Source organism: Aquila chrysaetos, chromosome 1 (genome assembly GCF_900496995.4).
Source record: "Aquila chrysaetos chrysaetos chromosome 1, bAquChr1.4, whole genome shotgun sequence".
Taxonomy (NCBI): Eukaryota; Metazoa; Chordata; class Aves; order Accipitriformes; family Accipitridae; genus Aquila; species Aquila chrysaetos.
This window is the reverse complement of record NC_044004.1, coordinates 33,614,443-33,633,472: the sequence shown is the minus strand read 5'-3', so window position 1 is coordinate 33,633,472 and position 19,030 is coordinate 33,614,443. Positions and strand designations below refer to the sequence as shown.

Sequence of the window (19,030 nt, the reverse complement as noted above, 5' to 3'; positions counted from 1 at the left end):
GCAAATTTTCCAAATTTAATTTCAGAATACCATATTTCAGAGAAGGCAGATGACTAAGACAAAGGGATCAGCAAGCTCTACTGCAGGGGTATGACAACATTGAAATAAATGAATACAGTGTTTAGCAATTAAATAGCAAATGCATTTATAAATAACATTTTATGAATTTCCAAAATTGACTACTGTGTTCTGGGATTGCCTATAAGGCAAATACAGACCAGAATATTGTGTGTGTCACTGTATCTATTTTTGAGTATGAGATCAATTTACAAACCTTGGTATGTTTTTTCCAATTTTTTGGAAACCTACAGGCACAAATTACTGTAACCTATGCTGACAAGGGAAGAATCATGATAGGACATTTACTTGGATGGCCTAGAGTATTACACAGTTTGCAACCCAAAACTGTGGAAAGAAGAAAGGTAAATGAACAGAGAGAATTAGAAAGAAAATACCTTGTGAAAAGTAAATTGACAAGCCATCAAGTAGGAGAGAAGAGTGGCAGTAATTGAAAAACCAAAAAAGATCAGCAAAAAGCAATGCATCCTTGGATGTATTTCCCCTGCTACAGAGGCAAAGGGAGTAGGATTCTGTTGCATTCATCATTAAAGCACTTGCTAAACTTCTGGAAATGGATCTTTTGTTCAGAAGGAGTGCTATAGGATACCAGCGAGTAGAAAAGTGAATGCAAAAAGGTCTAGGAGTACTTTCATAGGAACATTGTTTGAAACAGGATAATGAGACTGACTGCTGAAAGCAGCAAAAACAAGATCTCCTGTAACAAGGCAACACAATCCTTCTGTTCCCTGACCTCACCCCTATAACATAAGCACAGAAGAAAGCATAAACACGATGGAATTAGTTTACAAAAACACTAAAGCTGTTATCAGAAAAATTAAGTATTTTTCAACTCTTCACTACACGTACTCTTCAAGAATCACGTAACATGTGGACCCTACACCAATCCCTTCAAAGCCTCTTTATTTGCAAAACTGAACAGTATTAACTATACTTCCAATTTTATGATAGCTGACTGTAATCAATGGAGAAGTATTTTGCAAATGCTGGATATAGTTCAAATGGTAACACTTACAGTCTCCTGCTTCCAGGCACACAGGAGATGATGCATACCCAAGCAAGGTGAGTGCAGATGCCAAATGTATATTCTGGGGCTAGCTCTATCACAGCTGCAGCATCACTGAATCAACTTTTATTTTCATATTTACTTTTATTTACATAAACATTATATATCTGCCTATCTATCTATTTTAGACTTTCTCACTTCAGATCTAACATTCTGACTTACGGGTTTTGATCTAATTTTTGAAGGGTCACTGACACGATAATTGAGCAGAGTTACAGTCAGGTTTAATCTATAAAAATTTGTTAAATACAGTAATAGGCAGACAGCAGTATATCTAATGTTTGAAAATTCTCCTTTCTTTCTTCTATCCACCAAGTCTGGTAACAGAAAAAGAGTAAGAAGAAATTTTTATCAAGGACCATGACAGAACAAATAAAAAGCAGGAGGTGAAGAGGACTACATAAGCATAGTTAGAAAGAAAGATGCAATATTCATGCTTAAATGTTGTCCTTGCTTCCCGCCTTATATACTTATTTGATTTCATTTTCAGCATCAGTTTCTGAAAGAGAAAGCCTCCTGCTTCAATTTCCTCCCACTTAGCCGTTGTAATGCAAGCTTTTTTTTTTTTTTTTAAAGTTGTCAGTCTATTCCACCATATTCTGTTTTACTGAATCATGTAAGAACTCCCCCCCCCCCCCCCCCCCCCCCCATTTTTCCTTTGGCCAATTAATCCAATGTTTGCTGGCTTTTTCCCCCGACTGGAGGACATGGTTATTAGGAATTAGCAAATATAAGGATGTGTACATTTAATATTAGAATACAAAAAAATGATTAGCATGCCACAATTTGCAAGTGGTGACAGCTTCCAAAATAAATAAGACCTGTTCTGCTTAAGCTATGTCACCAGAAAACAAGCCCCCAGATCTCAGACCTCACTTGCTTGAAAAGGACAATTGAGGGAAGTTCAGTGTGTTGAGGAGAGTTTCTTTCACATTTCTGTTTTCCTTAGGTTAGCATAGCTTATTTGAATCAAGCCTTTTACCTTGACTTGAAAACAATTAAGAAACAGCACACAGGAAATTAGGGTGTCTTCATTTTAAATAAATTGTGGTCTGACAGTTAAATCCATTCCATCTGTCTTTTTCATTCTTTATATTTTGTTCCATCTTCTTCTTCAGTAAGGCAGAGGGCTTTTTTTCATATGTATTTACTGTATTTATTTATAAACTCAACTGCACAAAAAATGTATGAAGATAAGAATTGATGTCTTCTGCAAATTTTTTTTTACAAACATCTGATTCAATTCTTATAAATATTTTTTATTCTATTAATCGCCTGTACTTCTTCAGTAGAAAATACAGGCCTTGTGCAGTCTTCAGAAAACTTGTCTAAACCACTAACAACAAAATTTTAGATGTTAATTTCTAAAGAAATGTCAAAAACTATGTTTGCCATAACCAAGTGTTTCAGTGCAATCCCAAAAACATCTCCTGCGTATGGACATTACCAATTTAGAAAACTCTGATTTATACTGTATTGTGCAGTTTGTTAATGTAAAGCCACATAGTCATTGTAAAATCAGCAGCCTCAATGTTGAGTGGGCAATCTTCTGCATTTCTTTTTTTTTTTTAAATGATCAATTTTTTACTTCATCACTGACGTTCATTTAGAATAGCATTAATTACTCCTCCCATTTCTTTTAAAATCAGAAAATAAATGAAATTAACATAAATCTGAAATAGCCTCTTGTTCCAAGGCTTTTTAATTTTAGACTTGTTAGTGCAAACATCATTCTCCCATACTTAGTGGATCCCATCACCTGAAAACTTATGAAGTATTTGAATTTTAAGATGCAATTATCAGATTTATCATGATTAAAATCAAAATATAGTGGATGATTTAAGATTTTTTGAAGATTTTTGGCTCAAGTGCCAAATTCTTCTTAATGCACAAATCTCAATGACATGTGAAATAAGCTAATTTTTCTTTCAAAGTCTGGACCTTTCAGAACTGTTTAAATTTCTAACCAGAAGAAAAATAAACTCTCTGCTTAAATAATTAGTAAGAAGAATTTACAGAACTGCTTTTTCCAAGCAAGAAACTGAGTAAAGCTCTCATTTGAAAAATACTGTAATTCAGATTTGTAATGTAACAAATCCTTGGATGCAACAGAACTACTGCCAAGTTCTACATGTCCTGCCAACTGTTCCAAGCACATGAAAATTCTTCAGCTCAAAGTCAGTTTTGCTGTCAAGAATATTCTCCTTAAAAAGAAATCACTGAACCCCAGTTTAGCAAATTCCTTCAGCATATACATTTCATGGGCTGAACTAGATATATGCACAGTATGTTTTATTTTATTACAAATCTTGTCCAAAACAGATGATAGTGCCACATTATGTCAGTCAATATTTTAAGGTCACCTAGGATTATAAGAAGTATGAATAACAAAGTGAAGTGGTCTCCCAGGAAAAGATTCTTTTGCAAGTCCCTCCATCATTATGGCAATTAAATAATTCTGCTGACCATCGATACAGCAATATTATTTTAATAGCCTAATTATCTCTGATTGTAGTAGCAATTAAAAAGATCCAGAATAAAAACTGGAATTAAGCTTCAAAAATCATTATATACAACACATCAGTGCACTATAATAAGGAGCTACTATTTACAATTTACATTACCTTGCATTTACTATTTACATTAAAAAAGACAAATAAACAACTACCTTCAGTGAAGAATAGCTCATTCTGTCATGATTATTGACATCATAATGAGCCTCAATCCAGGCCAAAATATGACTTTCAAGATGACATCAAAGTATTCAAAGACTGAAAATATACATACCACTAAGAATTCCTTTTTGTCCACCATCTCATTGCCATCAGTATCAAACATGTTGAAAGCGATTCTAAAACCTGCATGTGGCTCTGCCAAAAAAAACCCCATTCAATTATTTATTTGCTTGGAAAGAAAGCAAATATAAAATTCTAAGAAATTATTTGGTGTCTGTTCATAAAAGCCATATCCTCAACTAATTTAAATTAATACATTTGTGTACATAGTAAATGCAAACCATAACATCTGTGAAACAATATTATCCATGTTATGAAAACAGAAGGCATGCTCACAAATTCATAGATTAGGTGAAATAGACATTAGAAATAGAACATGAAATATCCAAGAAAAATATCTCACAGTAATGGCTGGTTGGGTAGTTAAGACTGTTAGTTCATAACTAGTGTCCATTTTATGTTACAAAACACAAATTTGTAAAAAATAAATTTTCTATGGAAACACAGTGTTCTAAAAGACACTTTAAAAAGTTTTGCAAAAGGGTACAGGATGCAACTTCTGGTCAAAACAAATGATGTGTTGAAAGAGACCCAGAATTTTCTTGTTTACATGCTTAGAGTCATTGAAATTTGAAATCAGGTTAGAATTTTAAATTATTTCCAAAACATGAGGACTTTGACGGTAACTGTAAGTGAAGCCTTTAGGCAATGTTTTGGTGATACTCAATGATTTTCAGTATGGATGTATTACAGCCAAAAGTTAGTCCAGATAACAAAAAAATGATGGAAAAATATCCATCGATCCAGCAGTTAGGGATTGTAAGGGTTCAGGGTCAAGTTCCTGCTCTGATTCATAATAAGAATCCAGATCATGTCTGAAAAAAACCCTAATGAATCCAATAGAAATGTTTTAATTACTTACAAATGAAAGACGAGTAAAACACTTCGCTCCTTCCCCAAAACCACCTCTTAAAATATCAACACAAAGTCTGTATCAGGCTTAGTTTACTCTAACTATAAGTTATTCTATTTTGGTTTTATGTGTGGTAGAACAAGTATTCCATTTTGCTAGTGTTTTCTAACATAAACAAACATTTACTTTAGTTTGACATATTTTATATTTTTTCATTGTCTCATTGATGTCACCCATTCTGCACTAATAGGTGAAACAAACCAGTAATAATGCATGTGTTTCTCTTCTCCCTATATTCATTGTCCTTTATAAAGTTCAGTAAATTCAGCTAGAAATTTTGTAGTAATTTCAAAGAAGAAAATAAATTTAAGCTCTTAGCTGGGGTTTAGGTGAAGTGTATGGCTCAACTTTCTTAACAGTCAGTAAAAGGTGTTCTAGATAATAAAGCACTTAAATAAAACATAACACAAGATTCCAGAAGGACAGGAGAGGTTCAAATGGACATAGAGATGCATGAGACCTTTTTTTCCATATTGGGATATGCTGGGGGAGGGGGTGGGGAAAACGCATTGTATTGTAACATACAGCAATACATTCAGAGTTTAGAAATTCATATGGAAGTTTTGGGGTTTTTTTCTCCAAAATACTTACTTGTTAAAATACATAAGAGGAATAAATATTCTGTGTAAGATATCACACCTGAAGACAAAAAAAAGTTATGCCATATTAGTTTCACTTTGTCTACACATCCTAAACTTGAAAATATTAAATCTATGTATAAGGAGAATTTTTGTACATGTACAAATGCATATCCGTACTCATGTACATGTGACTGTATTCAACCCAGTCAATGAGTTATTTGTCTAAAATACTGATCTATGGGGTGGGGGTTTTTGTTTTGGTTTCGAGTATTTTAGGGGAGGAATACATTAAATATGGCAAATAAACAACTACAGTCAGTGGAGAATGGCTCATTAAACAGAAGCTGGCTAGATTCTTAGAAGCTAATATAAATGATTTATTCGATTTTCTTTCCCAAAACGCCACCAATAATTCAACACTCTCCTAACAGCATGAGAACATTTACTCTGAGAACATTAATAGTGCTCCCTCCTGATATGTACTGTGTGAATACAGTTCTTGACTTTAATATGTGCTTTGTAAGTGCATGTCCTATAATAATTGAAAACTTGGCCTCAAGCATAGATTTGGGCTTTTGAGTTGTCTTTATATGCACGTTTTCATAATCATCACCTGAAATTTATATTCAAACTCTTACTAAATGAATGTCTAATCTTTGTTAAATATTTTTAAAGCCTGTTAGAGACATTTGTATTATCTCGTCTTCTACATTCAGAAGATCTGTAAGGAATACATTCTGAGCTTTTCATCTTTCCTTAGATGGCAAAAGGCAATCACATTGTGGAATTGCACTTCCTTTTCTCTTCAGAAGTGATTAAGGCAAGATTTAAATTAGAACTGAAGCCAATATCCAGAGAGTATGTCTGGTACCATAACTTGTACTTCTGCTTTATTAGCTCTGGAGTAAAGAGATAACCTTGCAGAATGCCCATAGTACCAGTGAAGAGAAGCATCTTACAGTTCAGTAAGAACTGAAAACCATGACATGCAGCTCTCCCAAAAGCCCTTAGCTCTAATGATCTTTGAGGCTGAACTAGCAAAACTGGTTTCTGATTTCTAACCAATTGATTTCGTCTGTCCTCCAAAACCAAAAGTGTTAACAATATTAAAATATTCACTATTTCAAAAGAGTAAAAAAAAAAAGTATTTAGATGCCTGAGAGTAAAGATGTCTATCAGCTGGGATTTTCAAAAGTTGCTGGCTGTCTCCTTGATTTCAGTCCAAGTCAGGTGCAAAAGTTTTTCTAAAACCAGCCACATCTTTGGATATTTAAATATCTTTTAAAATCTGACTTAACTGAATATGTGACAAACTATGTAAACAGTCACCTGAATTTTTTTCACTGAAAAACCTGTACAATTAAAACTCAAAACATTGTATCATTCATGTGGATTTTACAATTATTGAACACATTTAACATCAGCACTTCAAACACTGCCAAAGTAAGAAACTTTGGCATTTTCTACTAATATTTATAGCACAAAAAGTTCTAAATTAATTCTGTCCTGAAATAATACTCAGGAGGGACTTTCTGTCCTCTTGAATAGCTGAGATTTGAAAATCTCAGCTATATTTCTTTTGGATCTGTCCAAATGCATCCTCAAACCCTCAACCATACAATACTCCCTAAAAGCCAATTGTCCTGAAAGAGAAGCGCCTTCAAGAGAATCAGGTCTCCTATCCTCAAACATATAAGAAAAAATAATCAACCACAAAGATAGCCACAGATATCACAGAGACTGGAATATAAAGGCAATACAAAAGACAGTTAAACTAAATTGTCTTTGGAACCAAATCACATACTAGAAAGAATCACTAAATCCCTCAACCTTTACCAGCTGAAACGCTGCCCTCCCAACTTCCATTCCATTCATGGGAAAAAAAAAGGTATTTTCCCACCTTTTGATCCAAGAGCAAATTTAAGTCTTCAGAACCAAGATTTTACTGCTGCTAGTAGATCTACTAAGGAAGGCTACTAAGTATTTTTAATACCACCTACTCTTTTCCTCAATTTACACATAGCTCCACACTGAAGAGTAGCAAAGATTGAATGCAGGCATTTAAGTAACATATGCTCTATGCTTTATCTTCTTTTTATACAGCAGCTTGCAGAAATTAGTTTGCAAAGGCCTGCTTGAATCTGTTTGGACAAGCAGCTATCAAGAAATCAGATACCTCAAAGGTTCTCATTCAGTGATGTAAAACGTTCCTTAATAGCCAGTCAATAAATGTAAGTATGTATTTTTGTTTGTTTGATGACACCTTCTTTGTTGTAAAACAGAGGAAGAAAGTGCAATTGTCAAGTAGTCCATCACAGGTATGAAGACAGCAATATAAAAGGCCTTGAAAGCATTCTCTCCTTTTGTTTGTACTGGTACATTGTGGCTGTAGACAGATAGTTCTGGTTGATTGCTCTGAGTATTACCGGAGAGAGGCTCGAAATGACAATTGAATGGAAAGAAAAGCTTACACTAAGATCAGAAAGAAGAGAGGGAGGTCACTCAAGGGTAAAACATAAAAATAAAACTTAAGGAAGACTGGCATAAATCTATGTGGATCATCTGATTTAAATGAATCTATGGCAAAACAAATGGATGTAGGCTTTTGCTACATGCTTCATGTGCATGTTTTAAAGAAAATGAGTAAATTAATAAATAAAAAAAACCCCACTAGGTTCGAATTAAGGAGACCTGAATTCTATTCCCATTTCTTTCACTGGCTTACTTAATGACCTTATCAGTCATAAGACCCACCATCTTTTATTATATTACCGATAAAAATCAGATAATGGAACTCGCTTTCTCGTAAAGCATGCTGGAAAGCTATGTAACTGCTACAGTTTATTACTACTTTTACCAGCTTATTATGCCAGTTTTGAGTCCTCTTAACTCCATCAACTTCCGTAGAATTTCACTGGCAGAAAACTGGAGTCAGATACTGTTGAATCAAGACTGTACGTGTTGCAGATATTTTATTACAGACTTAATAAGCAACATCCAGATATTGTTTTTTTTAACTGATAATGTATTGATTTAACAGATTCTGAAGTTGAATTTTTACATAACTAATATTTCAAAAGTCAGCTGTTCTGACTATATAGAGAGCAGCCTAGAGCAAGGAAATACAAGGAAATACAGTACAAAGAGGTGCCAGTTTCTGCCTCTGGAGTTCTGGCTGCAGACTCAGGGAAAAAAGTGAGTGCCTCCATGCACTGGAGATTCGAGCCCAAGACCCTTCTCTGAGGGTAAGTGCATACTTCTTTAATAAATTTGAGCTGCATTTGAATTAGGTGCATCAATTACATGCACACATTTGATTGGAATTTTGTTGCTGGCATGCTTATTTTAAACATTCATAAAGTGGTTTTATTTTATAGCAGGTACTTGTGGCTGCTTTTAAAAATATTTAAAACGCTGCACCAGACCTTTGCCGTTCTGAATACAAGCAAGTGGATTATTTATCATAAATAGCTTTTAAATGTCTGTATACAAGCCATTATGGGGGAGGGGGGGTTTCTGTGGTTTTTGTTTTTGAAGTGATAGAGCTTATTAAGAAAGAAAAAAAAAAGAGGGAATCAGGAGTGGCTCTTGGCTCTTCCTTTACCAATAGTGTGAGTTTTAAAAGCTATCAAAGCCTTCATCTGCAGAATTTAAAGGGATGTATGGCATTTCTCAAACTGTCTCTTTGTGTTGTTAAGAAAATGCTTATTCAGTGATATAAGATACCATTACTGTCTTTAAAAATAATCACATCATTGAACCTACTAAAAAAGTAAAGAGAACTTCTGTGTTTATTAGAATATTCTATCTATGGTCTACAGATCATTCTTCATTACAACAAACTGAACTTGAAACATTCAAACATCAGTTTAACAAACTCTAAGATACCAATTAACTTAAAGAGGCTAGCTGTAAGATGGCGTGATTAAAACACTGTGGAGACTAAAGAGAACTTTTCCATGCTGTAAAATGTAGAAAGCAACAAACACTTCTTATCTTTTTGAAGATGTGACTCAGATTAAAGTACAAGTGACTCAGATTAAAGTACAACATCCCTTTAGCCACAATAAATTAATACAAGTGATAATTTGTTTCAGGAAAATAAATTCTTATGCCTCACCTTTCTCATTAAGATTACGGAAAAGTTTGGATGATCCTTTCCAAACTGGTGGTGTCTCCATAAGGATCTGATTCAGTTCCTAAAAATAAGATTTAAAAAAGATAAAAGTATGTATTTAAATATTTAATGAAGTACTTAACAGATTATGAGTAAATGCTAGGAAATCAATACAAAAGACAAGGAACTGCATGCAAATCTACCAGTTAATTTAACTTCAGTTTACCACAATGACTTTGGAAGTACTCAAGCACATATATAGATTTTGCACACATGATTATTCTAAGAATCGCTCATCTGCATGAATGCTAAGTGTTTGCAGAGTTGGAGAGAGACATGTAATGTATTTAGTGCTGAAATTACTCACCACTGCTCATATTCACTGAAGCCAAGGATAAGTCCCCCTGGATTTCAGTAAGGTTTTCATACAAGCTCCAAGCAACTATTCTTTTAAAACACTCAACCTGAACTAAAGCAAACTTCACCCATGAAGACGTATCTGCTTTACTTAAAATACAGGGATAGAGACAGAGTCTTTTTGCAGTTGTACAAATGTAAAAAAGAAAAAAAAAAAAGTAAGAGGCACTTAAACATCACAAAAGGTAGAGAGTGGAGTAAGTATTTCAGGCGGCTTTGGATACACCTGTTACACTTAGACACTAAAGAAACTCAGTCAGATACAGGCTGAGGAAGGAACTGACAGGCTTGAAAAAGTCAGTAAATCCAACGTAACAGACACAACTGCTCAAGTATCTTTGAGATTCTGGATTCAGCTGAGTCTGAAGTGACAAAAAAAAAAGGAAATTAAAGTCTCTCTCTCTTTTTTTTTAAAATAAAGATTTAAAAACTCCCTTATTTCTCCTATGACTCTAAGTTGACATCATGAAAGAAAGTAACTGTGTCAAAATCTATGGTTATAAGACAGCACAGGAATTACTGCCCACCTGCTTTGAAAGGGATCGCCACTTTTTAGCACCTGCAACAAAAGACAAAAGTTATGAACGCACAGAATTTAGTTATGCCAACATGGTGTCATAAAAATTAGACTGCATCTAGACTGTTTTCTAGCCAAAGAAGTTACCTTCCCTTCTTCATAAGGATAATCTTCAACCTGGTTCCAAAAAATTCTCTTTATGTTATTAAAAAAAAATTAGCTTACTACATACCTAAACTCCTAACTTTAAAGAACCAATTCACATGTATAGTTTTTAATCCAACTCAGCTTCAGTGACAGAAAAGACTTTCTACCTACAAAATACACCATTAAAACATTAAACAGGAAATAGAGGGCATTCATGTTAACATGTAGTATCAATATGCTGAAATTATTATTTAGTAGCAGCAGTATTACAAAGCAGACTGTAGGGAGACCTGGATTCTGGCCCTTGCTTCAGGGACTACTCATAACTTTTAAAGCAAATACAGAAAAAAATCCTTGAAACTACACCAGGGTGCTAAGACTCCCTTCAGCCATTCTTAATAACTCAGACTCATCCTTCCTTTTACAGCCTGTGTCAGGCTCAATTTTTTGTAAGTAGTTTGAACAGAGGAGCTGAAGAGGGCCTCCAGTTCAAACTGGAACTACTTGTTAACACTGAAAACTTATGAGGAAGACTGAGCAGATGCTTTCTTCCTAACGCCTTACATGACAGACTCTAGGACCAGAGAAAGATACTTGCATTCGACAACAGCTGTCCACAACCATCCAAGAATTCAAAACTTGAGGTTCATCACCACCCTCTCAAGACAAACATTTCCACAGATTCAATATTAAGATAAAGCACTGTGAATACCAGAATTCAAAGGTACAAAAAGTAGCACAGTATGTGGTCAAATCCATAATTTTTTGGTTGGTAAAGGCTCGTTTTTATAGAGCAAAACACTCTGTGGTATTAGAAATCCCTTCCTCATTATGAACTCCATGCTCCATTAAATAATTATCACAATACAGAAGCTACTCTATGATCTTTCATTAGTTCATGGTTAGAAACTCACTGAAGTTTTAGTTTTCCATCTTGGTAAAGGTAAGCACCAAGACCATATGCAAATCCCACTCTAACTATGGTGGAGTTATATCAAGCAACATCATAACACGAGCTAACAGATCTTCATATACTTTTCAGTTTAATTTTTTAATGTCAGTTAAAAGTCTTGTCTCAAAATACTAAATACAGGCCCAAAAACCAACCCAGTTGCCATATAAATTGATATATGTTTATGCCTACCATAAAAAACTTGGGGAATAAATACATCTAACTTTCCAATCTGAAAATTTAAGTCTCATACATTATATATAGATTTTCTTTCTAGACGAGCAAGCTAAGATTTACATTTATATACACACTTTTTACAGCTCAGTATTAGGCTAAAATTACTATAGTTAGAGCTAAAGGGAAAAAATGTATTTCCTTTTAATTGGCTTTCTAAATATATAAACGTATATTCAGATGATAAAAATGTATCAAGCATGACTGTTAAAAATACTGTATTTTCCCAAATGAAAGCCTGAACCATAAAGGCAGCAGCAACAAGTTAATTATAGCATTTATTTTATATTTTTAAAATAACTGCCTGGAGTCAAAAGTTACATTTTATAAAAGAAAATATACTCTTACCATATTAGTTAGTGTTTAATCAAAAGAGGAAGTGAATACCCTCTTGACTTTTCTAGGGTTTACAAGATTTCCAAAGTAAATCAATCACAATAGACGCATTCACTCCATCACAAATCTCATTCAGGTCTAGTATTATTAGCTTTTCTATAAAGCAGACATAAAGAGCTACTATTATTACTCTTCAAAGGGTATTTTTGCTTTTTGACAAAACTCAAGACCTTTCTAGTCTTTATCCATAAAAAAACCCAGGTGTATGTTCTTCTTTTTTTCTGCAAAATATAGATGCTCTAGTATGTCAGCCCGAATGGACCCAATTATTTACAACTTGCAACTTATTTAAAAAATTATCAAAAAATACAAAATAAGATGTTTGGAATGTATTATTTTATTCAGAAAAATACCTTCCTTAAACTTACTACCTTCAATAGGGCAAGACAGAAAATTAAGACTTGCCCAAACAGACAAAGTGGTACTTTGACAAAGCTGCAGTACAAAGGTTAAAATTAACACTGTCAGAGATCAGAAGCTGGAAGTGGTAATCTGCAGGTCATCTACTTCATCTATTACCTCCTACTTGTCAGCCTTCTGTCCAAATGTCCCAGACAGTATGACTTCCACTGTAACGAAGTCATCCACTTCTACTTAGTTAGAGCCTCTTACAGTATCCCTTAAAATAATTCTCAGTCATGTAATCTTTGAACTAGTCTATAAAAATAAAGGACATCGACGTTAGTTTTGCTTTCAGTCTCAGAGATGAACTGGATGCACAGGAAGGATTTTGATGCAAACAAGGTTTGCTACACTGAACTCAGAAGGGTGCCTGACTATTCAACTCCAGATCTCTTCTCCTTTGGCATGAGATGAACAGAATGTCCTTGTGAGCTTAACATTTTTGGTTTGGTTTTGTTTTTAAAATCTGAATACTTGCTGTGAGAGAGGAGAAAGCATAAATTCCATTAGCATGGAAAAATCTTAATAGTAAACCATACATACAGTGTGGTAAAACCAGTCAACCTGTCACAAAATGGAGTTAAAACAAAATGTTTCACTGATGTCCAGTATATGGCACAAAAGCTTCATGGCCATACATGGTGAAACCCAATTCCACAGTAACAAAAAAAGGAAGACTTGGAGAGCTGGGCAGAGGAAGTAGATATAAAGTGCTGATGTGTATTTGTATTAACTTCTGTGATAAGGAATCTGCTTCCTCTCTTTTAACTGCAGAGCACAAAAAGGAGAATGATGATTTGCTTTCTGGTAAGAGTTTCAAAGTTTTTCAAGTTTTCCCCATCTAAGCTCTATCTTCTGTCTTCACTCTTACAATGAGATTATATCTTTATTCAAAAGTTACAGAAGTTTTGATCACTGATATGCCATGGCTGAATTCTTTCCTCTTGTTTCATTACTGTTAAGAGAACAAAGGAGAAAAAATCTAACATCTGCGCAGACCTTTAAGCTCTCCTCTGACTGTTTTAGCTGCTTTTGACTGTTCTCTATACTAGCTTTGTGGTGTAGACTTTAGGAAGAAAGACCTAAGGTGAGTTATTATACATGTCACACCTGAGCAAAGATATTCACTTTCCCCAGAAGCTGAGTGCTGCTACCAATGCACTGCAAGCCTGAGGGCCAGGAAATCAAACTAGATCAGAAATGGATCACCTTACTATTTAGTCACTCTTTGATACTTAAAGCAAAAATTTTACAATAAGTGAACTAAAGTTGATAGTTTGTTTTTCATTAATTTAATTAACACATAGTGCTAACTCTGGCAACTTTTAAGTGTAGAAAGTGGATCCCCTGGGGGACTGAAACTCTTACTCAAAGCATGTTATTTAGAAAGCCATGATACAGTTATAAAATCTCTGTAGGGGAAAAAAAAAACCAACACAATAGCAGATGACAATTTAAGATGGCAAAAATTGCAAAACAACGTTATCCTAAATTAGAGAACTCATATCTTGCTTGCCTATTTACACAGAAACTACACAGGGGAGGAGGCAAGAGTTTTATAGCAATACTGGCCTGCTCAGAAAGAAACCGTAACTGTAACTGTGTTAATGCAAATGGTACAAATGAACTTCTTGTCTTTCATGCCTGTTGAGCTCTTTGTTACCTCTAAGCCAAGAACGTTTAACTAATGGCTAGTATACAGATGTTTACAATCCAATAACAATCAGGATACTGATTGTATGCACTTGGATACCATTAAAAAATAAAGTTCTGGAAGATGCAGTACCTTTTTACCACAATGAGAAACAGAAGTAGTAATCAAGACAAATGGAAACATAACATACACCACCGGCATTTTCCCTTGCAATTTTATCAATATAAAACTCCTGCTTACGTTTGGGTTCATCATTTGTTACAGCCTGAATGAAGTCATATGGAGTCATATATAGCTGTCCTTCAAATTCTAAACTGGCAAACCTACGAAACCGTTGCTCCCGAGGAGTTGCATAAAGGTGTAAATCTTCAAGGTTTGATCTGTTTTCTGTAACCTTCAAAGACAGAAGGAAACAATTTTAATGTATGAAAAAAGTTTTAGTTTACAATTGCCACTGCCATTCACCACAAAGAAACTGTAAATGTACAGGTGATAATTTGTAAAGTCAAATGCATCCAAATATTTTTGTATGGTAAGAGCTGAAATTACAATCAGGATTTCACTGCTATCATTTTCAGTCTTCTACAATTTTAGCAATAAATCTATATGCATTGAAATTGCTGACACTACCCAAGCTCAGAAAAAAAGAAAGAAAAACAGAAGAAAAAAAAAGAGAACTTAGGCTCTTGAATAATAGAAAAAGGGGCAACTTTAACTCAAGGAAGTCCATGTAACTTCAGCAGTCAGACTTTAAACAACACTGCTAAAATTATTTCAGTTGTCTGACATTTCTAGAAGAGAATGGAATAACACTTTTTTAGTATTGCCTCTTAAGGTAGAGCGCAGAAGTTGACAATAATAGGCAAGACACCTCCATAATATACTCCAGTGTAAATCATCTACAGATACTTCTATGTCAAGTATGCAATGCAATTAAAGCTACCATACTTGGGGGAACAGAAGAGCATAATTATTCCTCCAGAGTTACAGAAGTACTATATGGCATTAAGTTCACACCTCATGAGAGTTTACAAATGTCAGGAGTTTCTGGTATATTTACCATCCAGCTGATTTACATGTAAAATTAGTAGTACAAAACTGTAAGTGTTCTAATTTATTATATCTTTGTGTTACACTGTCAAACCTTTTAACAGAAAATATCCTACCGCTATCTGAAAACTTTTTTTAGCCCATAACAAGGCAAGCTCCTCTGTGGAATCAGTATCTTCCAAGAAATTGTATCTTGAATGTTTTTTCAGAGATGAAAAAACCAAACCTGAACTGTTTCATAAAAGGAAGAGCAGTGATATAGCTAACTTCTCCTAGTATGTTAAAATAGGAATGCAGCATCTTATCAGTGAAATATCCCAAGCTGCCATTGTCCTCACTATTCTTGTCATTTCATGCAGTATCCCTAAAATTCTTCAGGTGTCAAACTAAGGAAAGGCAACAAGTAGCACATGGTTTAACTAATGTTTCTGTTTTCTTTTAATAACTAAGAGAACAGTCAAACACACTTTGTTTTTCAGAAAGGCATCTAAACACAAAGACGAGTTGGGAGATGTCTGTAGTTGCTGTCCACTAAGTGATAACAGTCCTCAACTACAAATGGAAATTGGTTTTCCAAAATATTTCTAAGAATAGGTTTCAGATTTCAGCAATTAGAAACAAAGGCACATTTATATCGGGCAGTAAAAAATCTGGCCTCACTTTCCTTCTGCTTTCCAAATAACATCCTTAAAAAAATACAACATTAGTAAGACTACTGCAGTGAAACAAAATAGACACATCAAATGAATGTGTCTGGAAGAGGTCAAACACTTTCTATTTGGAAAAAAAACCCCCAAAAGTCACATGTATAATCACAAAGTAACAGAAGACTCACAATTTCTTGATTTTATGTATGGGAGTCTTAGTACTTCAATGCTTTATCTAAGACATTTTAACCAGCCTTCTAGAAGGAAAAAAGACTATAACTGTGTAGTTCTCTTTCTGGACTGTCTCTAGTCTTTTTGAAATTATTGCTTCTATCGTGTGTGTGTGTGTGTGAAAATGTTTCATTTCAATGGAAAAACTGTCATAAAAAGTAAGAGTAATAGAAATGCTTATATAATCACTTAATTTTCAGTAGACTGCTCTACATACAAATATTCTGCACTGCTGCCTGAGAAGCAGCTTTAAACCTGGTCTTTGGGGTTTTTATCATTTTCAAATTATTACCAAATTAAATATGGGGAGAAAAAAAATCTGACAGCCAGACCTACAAACTCACCTTATAATGACAGAAAAAAGCTTAATTCTCTTTTGACATACTCACATGCAAGTCAAAATATTTCTGTCCTGTCTCACTGTTTGAATATTACAGTCTTACTGATCCTTCAGCAGTCCAGTGGCATTCAAACTATGCCTTCATGTGGGATTTACATGACTCAATTGTTTTGGTAAAGCTTGTAGCAACATAACTGATTACCCCTGTATTTGAAGTTTAATAATCTATGTTATTTTTTATATATGTTATTTTATCACTATTACGAACATGCTTTTGAATACATGCAGATTGTAAGCATGAGTAATAAAGCAGTATTTCTGCAAAGTCAATTTTCAGAAAAGAAACTGCTTCAAGGCCATATTACACATGCAGTATGTATAATCGATTGTAATCAGTCATAATCAATCATACATAACCAGGAGAATCTGTAGATAATGTATCACTCAAGAAATTTCATCTTAGTTTTTCATCACTTAGTATTTGGAGACCATGTTGAGATTCTTTGCGCTCTCAGGAAATTCTACTATCTCAGGTACTCCTGCTTAATATTTTGCTTGAGACACTTAGAAACACATTTGCTAAATTCTCAGACATATTTCACCATTATCTTAAGTACTCAGTGCTAATAGAAGTATAAAATAACATACTGCAAACATGGAATTTTCAAGACACGCTTAAACTTAACTCAAGTCAGTTCTCAGGTCTGCAAAACTTTAATTTCTGCCTCATTTTAGCCACTCTACAGTCTCCGTCTGACTATATAGCAATGCCATTATTTCACATTCTGGCTCAGAGTCATTGTAATCTGGTATGAATACAGCCTGCCACCAAAAAGAGCAGTACCTCCCTAAAGGCTCAATACCCTGCATGCCCTTGCTCTGGCACTTTGTGCTTATTTTTCCAAGCATCAAACTGGATAAGGGAACTGGTCTGACTGAGAACTTCTGTTTTGGTGGTGGTGTTTTTTAGCCAAATAAATGCCTGGATCTACCCCACAAGAACAGTTATTTGTTTCAAAACCTAGGCCACAGGAACCTGCAGCTTATAGAAAAGAAAGCATCACCTGTTCCAGCAGCACGCTCCACCTACTTCAAGTTAAAGTGAGGGGAAAACTGCAAGTTTAAGTATAATTTTATTCCGAGGAATCAAAATACCACTTTATTTTGAACCTTGTGGTTTTATCTGAAAGAATCAAAACAAGTTGTTTCCGCTATTGATCCAACATGAATTCAAACAAATGTACACATGGCTTAACATGTATGAGATCACTGGTCCATACACTAAATGTCTAAATAAAAGCAAGGTTTGGTGGCAGAATACTCCAGGCACACACCTTAGCAAACTGACAAATAAAAACATCTTTGGGAATACTATTATTTTTTGTCCAAATTTCTTGTTCAGAGCTTTCCTTCTTCTATTACTGCTTATCAATTTATGTAACATACAGCAGCTTTAAGTCTCTTGCATAAAAGCTGTCATTATTAGGAACTAATCAATATGCTAATTAAAAGCCAAGCCATTCTAAAGTATGACCTCAATTTGCACATCTTCAGGCATTCATTTAAGCAGCCTCAACACATAACGATGAAATGTCTCCTGTTTTCCCCAACATTAGCAGATCATAATCCAGTGAGACAAGTATGAGAATCTTAGTGACACCAATTGCTCCCAGTTGATTTATTTCATATTTATGCCCAGGTTAGGCAATCTTATTGTAGCAGCATTAGTATCAAACCCAATGGACACATGAACAAGACACAGAAAGTAGATGTTGAATACCTCAGGGAAGGTACTGTTGGTAAAGGAGTGAACAGGATTCAGTAAGATTCCAATTTCTATTTGAAGTTTCAAGAGCTTATCCAGACTAAATCTCTCTGTAATTATCAACAATCTTCAAAAACTTTCATGAAAGTACATCTCTTTGACAAACAAAAGAGGGGAGATTTTTTTATGCTTCTGTTTACTAATCCTCTTGGCAATCCTGCCTACTAATTACTATGATCTTGTATCATGTTATGGTTCTCTGCCTTTTAAAAACTGGACACGGCCATTTCCTTCAAGCAGAATGTCACGAATCTCCCAATAGCAGTATTATCTTAATTTTAGGCATAGCAGTTTAGCTCTGGTTTACCTGCACATGTACACTGACCTACTTTGTTATTAGAACTTTTAGGGGAATAAAAAGCCCCAGAGCTAAAACCAAGAATCTAGCTGGTAGCCAGAATTTCCATCCTTCCAACTTCACAACTCATGAAGTAAATAAAAAGAGGCAAGACTGAAGCTCATCAGCACTCACGAACAATATATTATCTTTTCCCTATTCTCAAAAAAATCTAAGTGTTAATAGTTGTAATCAACCAGCTCATGGTTATCATCCTTCCACCCTTCCTCCTGCAAACTCTGGTACCTTGTTGCTCCATATTTCACCTCCCACCCCCTGTCCTCCTGTGCCATACCCTTGCAGAAGGACTGCAGAGGGAACACAGCACCTT

The 19,030-nt window shown here is 34.6% G+C and overlaps 1 protein-coding gene across 1 annotated transcript in view; it reads right to left on the bottom strand.

The window, feature by feature from the left end:
• MICU3 (mitochondrial calcium uptake family member 3) overlaps positions 1–19,030 on the bottom strand; it is a 58,347-nt gene that overhangs the window by 30,476 nt on the left and 8,841 nt on the right. Inside the window, 5 exon segments of the mRNA XM_030010668.2 lie at positions 3,932–4,014; positions 5,444–5,491; positions 9,554–9,632; positions 10,495–10,526; positions 14,510–14,663. Coding sequence (XP_029866528.2) covers positions 3,932–4,014; positions 5,444–5,491; positions 9,554–9,632; positions 10,495–10,526; positions 14,510–14,663 — 396 coding nt within the window.